Source organism: Phaenicophaeus curvirostris, chromosome 2 (genome assembly GCF_032191515.1).
Source record: "Phaenicophaeus curvirostris isolate KB17595 chromosome 2, BPBGC_Pcur_1.0, whole genome shotgun sequence".
NCBI classification, from domain to species: Eukaryota; Metazoa; Chordata; class Aves; order Cuculiformes; family Cuculidae; genus Phaenicophaeus; species Phaenicophaeus curvirostris.
This window is the reverse complement of record NC_091393.1, coordinates 36,154,295-36,165,244: the sequence shown is the minus strand read 5'-3', so window position 1 is coordinate 36,165,244 and position 10,950 is coordinate 36,154,295. Positions and strand designations below refer to the sequence as shown.

The window sequence follows — 10,950 nt, the reverse complement described above, 5'->3', positions numbered from 1 at the left end:
ATATAAAGGAGTTTGTGCTCTTCATTGCTCCCTCTTTGCCAGAGTAAAGAAGAGACCAAACAAACAAGCAAGCAAGAAGGTGCTTTTCTTGGTGCAGTATTTCATCTCCATAGAGAATGATGATCTTTTAGGCAGAATGACATGGGGAGCTTCCAAAAGTAAACAAGGAGACTTTGCTCAACTGGCAAATCTGCCAGTTCTCTTATTTCTAAAACCACCTAAACACACAGAATTATATTATGTGTTAAATGTCTTTATTTGTATACAAAATGTTATAATTTATCAACCTTGTGCAGCAAAGTACAGACACACACATACATACACACATACGTACATATACCTACCCCCCCATACATACGAACACGGCACAAATACCACTTTCTTTCTCTCTTCCCTTCAGAAAGGCAACACTGTTTTGGCAGATCAGCAGCTAGAAATAAGGTGCTATAATTAAGCAGTATCGGAATGTCTTCACTTCACAAATGTGATGTGCAAACTTATATACAACCACCTTGTTGGTTTTTTTTTTCCCACGGAACCCAAAACTCCCCCCCCCGCAACCTCTCGGAGATACAAACATGTATAAAGTGCTAATACTTAAGCATGTTTCCAACCAGTTCACGACGTAGTTTGGAGTTTAAAACAGGCACTGTGATAGTTCACTGGGTCGATTGTCACTCGGTGTGGCACGACAGAGAGAAAAGTCACTCAGACATCGCTGGGGGACCGAGAGCAAAAGGACACTTTAGCCTGAAAGCAGCCGCAGAAGAGCACCCACATGGACCTCTGGATCTCCTGGTTTCTGTAGGCGTAGATGATGGGGTTGATCATGGAGTTGTAGGTGGCGGGTAGGAGCGTGGCGTACGTGTAGACGGAGGGGTAGTCGGGATCCCCCACCACGCAGTAGATGGCAAAAGGCAGCCAGCTGGCCCCGAAAGTCCCGAGGATGATGGCGAGGGTGGAGACCCCCTTCTTGGTGGCCACGTAGTGCGAAGCACTCAGAAAGTGCTGCTGGAGGGCTATTTGGTGGGCATGCCTGCAGACGATCTTGCAGATCTCGATGTAGAGATGGAGCATGACGAGGAACACGAGGAAGAAGGAGGCGGACAGCAGCGTCACGTTGCTCTTGGTCAAGGGCCGGACGACGCTGCAGGCGGCGCGGTCGCGGAGGCAGTTCCAGCCCAGCACCGGCAGCAGCCCCAGGCACAGGGACACCCCCCAGGCGGCCGCCAGCATGGTGTGCACGCACAGCACCGTCCGCTCCGAGTAGTAGGTGAGGGCGTTGTAGAGGGACAGGTACCGATCCACCGTGATGGCCAGCAGGCTGCTCACCGAGGCGGCGAACGACGCGACGAGGAAGCCCACGGTCAGCAGGCTGACGGTCTCGGAGCGGATCACGTAGCGGAACACGAAGTTGAGGATGAGGCCGACGCCGGCGAGGAGGTCGGCGGTGGCCAGGCTGCCCACCAGCGCGAACGCGGGGGTGCGCAGGGCGGGCGAGGAGCAGATGATGGCCAGCACCAGCGCGTTCTCGCAGGCGATGGCGGTGCCGGAGACGCAGAGCATCACGTCCCAGGGGTTGAGGGCGGCGGGCGCGGAGGGTCGCGACGCCGGCTCGAGCGAGGAGTTGCCGGCGCCGCTGCCGTTGAGGGCGGCGGCCGCCTCCATCGGGGCCGCCGGGGCATGCCGGGCGGCGCGCGACCGCCCTGTCCCTGGTGCTGAACGCGGAGAAGTTTCCCGCCGCCCTCGGTCGCCGCCTCCCGCCTCCCCCCGCCCCGCCCCCGCCCCGCGGCCCCGCCCCCCGACCGCATCCCGCTCAGCCCCCGCCAGCCGCGCCTACGGACCGCGCTCCGCTCGGCCCCTGCGCCCCGCACTCTCCATTTGGCCACGCCCACCAGCCGAATCCCGCTCGACCCCTGCTCCCCGCACGCCCCGCCCACTCACATTGGCCACGCCCACTACTCGCACTCCGCTAAACCCCCATTAGCCACGCCCAGGCCCGTTGGCCACGCCCACAACCGGGTCCCGCTCGAGCCATACGCCCCGCCCACTCAACACTGGCCCCGCCCACCCAATAGGCCGCGCTGTACCCCATTAGCCGCGCCCACTACCGTTGGCCACGCCCACCACCCGAATCCCACTCAACCCCTGCTCCCCGCCCTCTCCGCGCGCCCCGCCCACTCCCATTGGCCACGCCCACCACTCATGCTCCGCTATCCCCCATTAGCCACGCTCAGACCCGTTGACCACGCCCACAACCGTTTTCCACTCGAGCCATAAGCCCCGCCCACTCCCACTGGCCCCGCCCACCACCCGAATCTCACTCAACCCCTGCTCCCCGCCCTCTCCGCACGCCCCGCCCACTGCAGTTGGCCCCGCCCACCAACTGCATATTGCTCGACCCCCACTCCATTCCTCCCGCCACGCCCACTCTCCGCCCCCGCCCTCTTCCCGCGCCCCGCCCTCAACCGCCTCGAGCTCGGCCCTTAGCCACGCCCACTCGCGTTGGCCACGCCCACTACCCCCATCCCACTCAGCCCTCGCGCCCCGCCCTCTCCGTCCGCCCCGCCCACCCCGTCTGGCCCCGCCCGGCTCCGCGCGGGGAGGCCGGAGGTGCTTCGCGGGGCCTGTGTGGGGCTGCGCTCTGCCCTGCGCCCTCCTCGCCCGCTGCTGCTTTTGCCCCGCTTTGCAGTGGGTTCCCCGGTTGTGGGCGGGGGGTTGAGGCAAGCTCTGTGCCGGCGCGGCGTGTGCTGTGGTGGCTCCGATCCCACCCGAGAGTCGCAGAAGCGTGAAGATGGACGTGGAGCTGCTGGAGCGGGGCCAGAGCAGGGCTGCGAGGGTGATCCGAGGGCTGGAGCACTTCCCGTACGGGGACAGGCTGAGAGAGCTGGGATTGTTCAGCCTGGAGAAGTGAAGGCGCCGAGGAGACCTCAGAGCGACCTTCCAGTTCCTGAAAGGGGCTTCAGTAAAGCTGTGGAGGGGCTGTTCACAAAGGCTTGTGGTGATAGGACTAGGGACAATGGGTCTAAACTGGAGAGGGGCAGATTTAGGCTAGATATAAGGGGGAATTTCTTCACTGTGAGCGTGGTGAGACATTGGCACAGGTTGCTCAGGGAAGCTGTGGCTGCCCCATACCTGGGGGTGGTATTGGATGGGACCTTGAGCACCCTGATCTAGTGGGACAAGTCCCTGCCCATCACAGGGGGGTTGGCACGGGATGATCGTTAAAGTGCCTTCCAGCCACAACTATTCTATGAAAACTATTCTATTCTATGAAGTCCAACACCACTGTGCATCCTAAACCGCATCCCAAAGTGTCATATCTACACATTTTGTGAATACATCCAGGGATAGTGGCCACCCCTTCCCTGGGCAGCCTGTGGCAATGCTTCACCACCCTTTCAAGTCAAGAAATTTTTCCTAATAGCCAATCTAAGCCTCCCCTGACACAACTCGAGGCCATTTCCTCTTGTCCTATCACTTGTTTCTTGGCAGAAGAGACCAGCATTCACCTTAGTACAACCTCCTTTCAGGTGGTTGTGGAATTTCCACCAAATGGAAATGTTTCCGAACAACACTATAAATTACTTAGCAAGTTTGCAGATGACACTAAGCTGGGTGGAAGTGTTGATCTGCTGGAGGGTCGGGAGGCTCTGCAAAGGGATCTGAACAGGCTGGACCGCTGGGCAGAGTCCAATGGCATGAGGTTTAACAAGGCCAAATGCCGGGTCCTGCACTTGGGGCACAACAACCCTATGCAGTGCTACAGACTAGGAGAAGTCTGTCTAGAAAGCTGCCTGGAGGAGAGGGACCTGGGGGTGTTGGTTGACAGTGACTGAACATGAGCTAGCAGTGTGCCCAGGTGGCCAAGAAGGCCAATGGCATCTTGGCTTGTATCAGAAATGGTGTGACCAGCAGGTCCAGGGAGGTTATTCTCCCTCTGTACTCGGCACTGGTGAGACCGCTCCTCGAATCCTGTGTTCAGTTCTGGGCCCCTCACCACAAGAAGGATGTTGAGGCTCTGGAGAGAGTCCAGAGAAGAGCAACAAAGCTGGTGAGGGGGCTGGAGAGCAGGTCTTACAAGGAGCGGCTGAGAGAGCTGGGGTTGTTTAGCCTGGAGAAGAGGAGGCTGAGGGGAGACCTCATTGCTCTCTACAACTACCTGAAAGGAGGTTGCAGAGAGGAGGGTGCTGGCCTCTTCTCCCAAGTGACAGGGGACAGGACAAGAGGGAATGGCCTCAAGCTGTGCCAGGGGAGATTTAGCCTGAACATTAGGAAAAAATTTTTCACAGAAAGGGTCATTGGGCACTGGAACAGGCTGCTCAGGGAGGTGGTTGATTCACCTTCCCTGGAGGTGTTTAAGGGACGGGTGGACGAGGTGTTAAGGGGCATGGTTTAGTGTTTGATAGGAATGGTTGGACTCGATGATCCGGTGGGTCTCTTCCAACCTGGTTATTCTATGATTCTATGATTCTATACTGTGGAAGGGCCTGCTTTACATTTAACCTCTCTGAACAATATGTTCTCTTGGGTTAACGATCTTGTCTGCCGGTTAAAGCATCTACGCTATTTCCTGATGTCCCCCAAAATGATATAGACAAACCAGACAAGACCCAATTACACAGGCATAAAAAATACTGTCTCTCTCCTTGTGTCTCACCATGTGTCTCACCATGTCTCACCCCTTTGTGTCTCACCATGAACCAGTAGCCCCACTATTTCCTCTCTAAAACATAGGGACTGATGAAGCAAAGGATGTATGTCTTGTGCTAATTGCTACTAAAGCCAGTATCAAACAAACATGGGCACCAGGTAGCTTCCATCTGCAGCAGTGTGGCTTTCCTAGCACTAGGGAGACAAGCCGGTCTCGCCAGGTCTGGGAGAGCATGTTTGTTCCATAACTGCTGATCAAATGAACGTGGAAATAAAATGACCTCTCAGTTATGGGAACAGCATGCAAACCATTTAGACACAATTCTGAAAAATTCATTAGAAGAAAATGTGTTTACCGTGTTGGACAGTCCAAATGAAGAAGGCACACAGGTCATGCCACAGAAAAAGGTGGGCACATTCAAAGGAAATTGGAGTGTCAGCATTCATTACATCCATCCCCATCCGCATCCTCCTGCAGGCTAGACGCTATTATCAAGACAAGCTGCGGACACTTTGTATCTCTGTAAACAACCAAAGCCATCACTTCTCAGGATTTCTGAAACATCTCAGAATAGTCTAATTTGGAAGGGGCTCATGCAGGTCAGGTCTGGGGCATCTTTCTGGCCCTACCACCTGCTCAGAACAGGGTCAGTGTCAACCATGCAAAGGTTTTCCTCAGGGTCTTGGCCAGCCAAGTCTGCATATCTCTAAGGAGGGAGATGACACAGCCTCTCTGGGCAATCTGCACCTGTGCTTTGTCCTTAACTGTAAAGATTTTTCCTTTTTATCTATCTGGACTTTCCTTCCCTGCAACTTTCGCCCACAGCTCCGTGTCCTGCATGGTGTCCCATGACTATCCAGGTATTATAACAGCAGCAAAGCAAGTTGCAAGAAGATTTAATAGGGGTTTGCAGGTAGACGTGGCTCAAGGAGTTGGTCACGTACACCCACTATAGTTCAGAAAATGCAGTGCTTTCTTATTCCCTTTGCCAAGTAGGGAATGGGTTGGGTATGGTCAGGGTTAGCCTGGATTAAGGTTAAGACTGAAATCACCAAAATCCCTGTGCAGAAACAGATACTAGGCAAAAGAAGGTAAGGTGAAATTCAAGAGAAATTGTCATTTTGGACTTGCCCAGAGGAAATCCTCCTGTCTAGCCCCTGAGCAGAGGTGACTTATTTAAACATTTATTAAAATGGCTGTTACAGAATGAATTATTTCCAAACAATTTAAAAAATAGTTTAAAAACGGCGCCATTCAGTCTTAGCAAGTCAGGTTTACAAACATGAACCAGCTGGGCTCCCCAACAAAACAGTAAGATCTGCAGTATTTTTTTGGCATCTAGAAAGCACAGAGGGAAATAAGTAATTTATCTGCTTTTCAGTAATGAAATGTGGTGTGGAAGGCCTCAGTTGTAGGTGATTTGTCACATCTTTGACCAGCCTGTTGCCCCCAGGAAACAAGTATGTGGCAGGCCTTTTCTATAATAGCATGCATATCTCAAGGCAGTGGATGCTTTTTATATTCTGGACATACATAATTTTCAGCCTCTGTATTCTCAAATACTTCTTCCTTAACTGAAAACATTGAGAGCCCAAGGCAGAAGTTGTCTCATGTGTGGTTAATCCTTGTGAGAGCATTAAGATCTCAGAGTAAGGTGTGGGAAGAGTTTTTTAACCTATGAGCCAGTCAAGTCACACTCCTCTTAGCTGTTGTCATCCATTTTTCATTCAGTGAAAGAATTGTTCAAGCACCATATTGTGTCTTTGAAAGGGAGATGCATGTCTCCAGCTTGACTTTGCTCCATGTTGCCAGGTGTTTTCTCAGTTCTTCTGGCTCTCTAGTCCCTGCATTTCTCTGGACTTCTCCCTTTCAAGTGAAGGATGCTCTTGCAATCCGTGCCAGGTTCTCTCCGAGCTCAGTGAGCAGCACTGTCCCCCTCCTTCATCTCCCTCGTGTTGCTGCATATCAATTGGCAGGATTAGGGACCAACATCACGCTTACTAAAATGACTGCACCTCCTTGGGAACTGTTTATATTTCTCTTTATATTTAAGCTATCCTTAAATGTCTTTTATCTTCTTACTATAGCTTATTGCATCAGTCATTCCCACAAAAGGTGAGTTATCTGAATTGCTCTTGATTTTAAGTGTTTGTGGGAACAAAGAGGATTCAAAGAGTCAATAAAGCTGGAATCTGACAGCTACGCTCATTTACCCCAAGAAGCAGTGGAGAGAGAAGTCTGGCCAGATCTTCTGCACTGTCATCAAAATGTTTTCATCTTGGTTTCCTAGCTGAGCTTGGATCTGCAGACCTCATGGAGGAAAGAAAACCAAAAAGCTATGTTTCAGCAGTGCATATCTAAGCACAGCATATGCTGTAACTCAGTAATTACCCTAGTGGATTTCTAAAAATTAAGCAGGAACAAAATTTAAAAGTTGCTGAAATAACCGATCTGAAAACTCTCTGCTTGACTTCTCCATCTGTTCTGAGAACTAAGCAATATTGTGATGCAATTTTAATATGTGATTACTTAATTTCAGTTAATGATGGATTCTTTTGATGGTTGGTACTCTTTAATGATTAATAAGTAGGTTGAGTAAATGTTATCATTAAATGTTCTTTACATAGCATGAGTTGGAACCCAAAAAAAAAACCTCTTCAAAATTTATCTTTCCAATAACACACTGAAAATATTGAAGAGTCATTTTTCTTCTGGCAATATAAAGAAGCCTTAAAATAAAGGCGGGAGGAGGGGAAGGGAGAGAAGGATAACGCAGATGGTGAGCTAACCAGCGCTGACATTTCAGAGATTTCTGTGCAGCTGGCACAAAAAGATGTTTTAGACACTGTTTAGACACCTCTTCAAGTTTATAATTTTCCTGACTTTGTGAACTCAGCCTCATCAGTTTGTGTCACCAATGACTAGGTCATACCCCTGGGCTGATCCTTTAGATTTAGACAGATGTTCACCTGCACACATGCTGTATTGCAAAACCTAGTGATGAGATAAACCTCAGAGGTGTTCAGGTGCCATTTAGAATTTCAGTCACATTCTAGACTAGTCCCAATTCTCTGCCACACATTGTGTCTCCCACATGGTCCTTGACTATGCTTTTTGATGATGCACTCACGATACCATCAGTCCCTTTGGGATGAGTATTCAGCTGCCTGGCTGCTCTGTCCCTCGTGCAAATCCAGTCCAGAAAACAGCTTGCATATTTGCAAAGTCTATTTTACTTGCACAGTAATGCTGTATGGGAGTGGATAAACATACAAACGCAACTATCCAACTTTTTCTAGCAGGTGCTTGGGATCGAAATCTTGGGTTGCTCTGTTGCATTCACAAAGATGCATTTCTCCAATAGATTTTATGGGTGCTTTGGAAAGCAGCACTGTGTCTTATTTAGTCTCTGAATCACTAGCAGAAAGTACATGGTCAAACTTCACGTAAGTGAAGTAAAATCTGCTTTAAAGAGTGTAACAAATACTTACCATCTGGGATGAATTCAGACTGAACCTTAGGCTCAAGCCCACAGACTTTGAACTATTATGCATTTCTTTTTCAGTGAGAAGAAAATGTAAATGAAAGTATGCACAGAAAGATAGATAGGAACACAGCAAACGCTGTTTTGGATGTGTTCACTTATGGCTCTCAAGGGACTTTGCAACAATTTAAGGCAAGAGTCTTCCTCCACCCCTTTTCATTTGCGGGGTGGGATTATTGCCCAGCCTCCCCTCTCCCTGCCCCATCCCACAGTTTTGGCAGCTGCTGGTTCTGACCATGGCAGACAGTGGCATGATACCAGGCTATAAGTCCTTCTCTTCCTACTGCTCCCACTTCAGATGGAATGAGTTTTTGAGGCAACTTTGGCCTCCTAAGCTTAGTCAGGCAGGGACTTTCTCCTGGGAGATGCCTCTTCTGAGGGTGCACCTTCTTTTCAGGTGCTTGAGCCATCTTTTGGTAGGAACCCAGTGATCTACACATGTGCTTAGCCATCTCCACATCTGCTAACTCACTTCCATCAGCCAGACAGGCTAAACCAGATGACCTGGCTTAGCTTCCAAGGGAAAAACATTTGCCAGCAACTCTTCAGAGCTAAAAGAGCTGCACATGTGTTTTTATAGAGTTCACGAGGAAAAGCACAGTCATTGCTTACCTTTATTAAAATAAGGTAGCCTCTGGTGCATTCTGTTTATTTCTAGATATCAGTGATGAATATACTGAAGCTAAGTACACATATTTTGCAACTTTTCCTTCCTTGCTCTGCTTGTTCTGTTGATGGAAAGAATTCAGCAATGGCAAAGGTCATTCATCATTGGATGTGTCATCAAGTGCAGTGGAACAAGGTCCTGTATTGTTTTCATTATTTTAAGCTTTCCCAAAACCTTTTTGCTCAAGTTTTTAAATGGCTTCAGACTAGCCTTTAAATTGTTCAAGGGCTTTTTCTGCACATGTGAGAAAGCCCTGAGTTTACCTGACCAATGTCTTTTTTCAGCTTTGTAAAAAGAAGCTTCAAATTTATTTCACTAAAATGTTTGTGTTGTTTTGCATGATCCTATAAGCTTCTGATTAGGTACTTCAAAAGCATGTAGATATATTTTTTTTCATTAAAGTTAATTGCAAGTTTGAGAACATTTTTTCCAGATACTAAAATGGAAGCTAAAAATAAATTTCATTGTGGAAAAAGTACTATGCCCATCTTTCTCTCTGAAATTGTTCTCTTACAAATTGCAAGAAGACAGCCCCATCATCACCCACAAGCAATTTCCGTGCCTGCAGCGCAGAACCGGCTCTACAAGCCATTCCTTATAAAGGGATTGAGGAACTACACTAAGGTACTTGGCTCTCGCAAAATGAGGAAGAATCTATTTCTAAGCCAAGAATCGCAATACTAAGGATCCCTTGAGAAAGCAGAGCGCAGAACAGGATTCAAATGGAAAAGGAAGTAAGCTCAGCCTGACCTCTATGGAGCTGGCCAAATGGATGTACTGGAGAAGCAGAGCTGCATCTCTGACTGAGAAGGTTCTGCACTCCCAAAAGGTAGTAGCCGTGCCCTTGCTTTAAGAAACCTGAGCAGGGCTTATTCATCCATTTTTTTGAAAGCTGGGAGGCAATGTTTGTCCCAACACAGCCCTCTGGGTACTTGCATAGTGACTGAACAAGGCCCTGTGGAAATGGAGGAGAAGGTCTGACTCCCTCCACATTTCCCAGAGGAATGATTGAACTACATGCCCTACGAACAGTTTGGGCCAACAACTATATAGCATTAAGTGTTCACTGTGTGTAATATAGAAACATCCTCTTTGAGACAGGACCAAAATTCCCATCCCTAAGAGGCTGTAGGCAGGTTTTCTTTCCTGTGCTCTCTCTGGTCCACCTCCACATGGCCTCACTACAAAATCAACTGTACTTAAGTTATCCTTGATAAAAGAGCTTCCAATTTGCCCTTAAAAATCCCCTAAAATTGCCCTTAAAACTCCAGTAATGGGGTTTGTCTCTTCTCCATAGCCAGTTTCTTCTAGGGCTCAACTAAATTCTGTAATTACAAGGTGATAGCCAAGAAACACTGGATGGACTTGGCACACTAATTTATAAGAAATCGTAGACTTACAGAATCGCAGAATTATTCATGTTGGAAAAGTCCTTTAAGATCATTGAGTCCAGCCCTTAATCTAGCATTGCTAAGTGCACCACTAAATAATCATAGAATCAGTAAGTTGGAAAGGATCCACTGGATCATCGAGTCACAGAATCACAGAATCACAGAATAACCAGGTTGGAAGAGACCCACCGGATCACCGAGTCCAACCGTTCCTACCAAACACTAAACCATATCCCTCAGCACCTCGTCCACCCGTGCCTTAAACACCTCCAGGGAAGGTGACTCAACCACCTCCCTGGGCAGCCTGTTCCAGTGCCCAATGACCCTTTCTGTAAAGAATTTTTTCCTAACGTCTAGCCTAAACCTCCCCTGTCGGAGCTTGAGGCCATTCCCTCTTGTCCTGTCCCCTGTCACTTGGGAGAAGAGGCCAGCACCCTCCTCTCTACAACGTCCTTTCAGGTAGTTGTAGAGAGCAATGAGGTCACCCCTCAGCCTCCTCTTCTCCAGGCTAAACAACCCCAGCTCTCTCAGCCGCTCCTCATAAGGCCTGTTCTCCAGCCCTTTCACCAGCTTTGTTGCTCTTCTCTGTACTCTCTCCAGAGCCTCAACATCCTTCTTGTGGTGAGGGGCCCAGAACTGAACACAGTATTCGAGGAGCGGTCTCACCAGTGCCGAGTACAGAGGGAGGATAACC

At 49.3% G+C, this 10,950-nt stretch overlaps 1 protein-coding gene across 1 annotated transcript; it reads right to left on the bottom strand.

The window, feature by feature from the left end:
• Positions 1–349: 349 nt before the first annotated feature.
• Positions 350–1,668, bottom strand: GPR6 (G protein-coupled receptor 6). Its single transcript, XM_069850957.1, has one exon. The coding sequence runs from the start codon at positions 1,666–1,668 to the stop codon at positions 709–711; it is 960 nt and encodes a 319-aa protein (XP_069707058.1). The 3' UTR covers positions 350–708.
• Positions 1,669–10,950: the final 9,282 nt, after the last annotated feature.

Bases quoted from the DNA above. Each gene is read 5' to 3' on its own strand.
- GPR6 (XM_069850957.1), bottom strand. From the start codon at position 1,668: ATGGAGGCGGCCGCCGCCCTCAACGGCAGCGGCGCCGGCAACTCCTCG.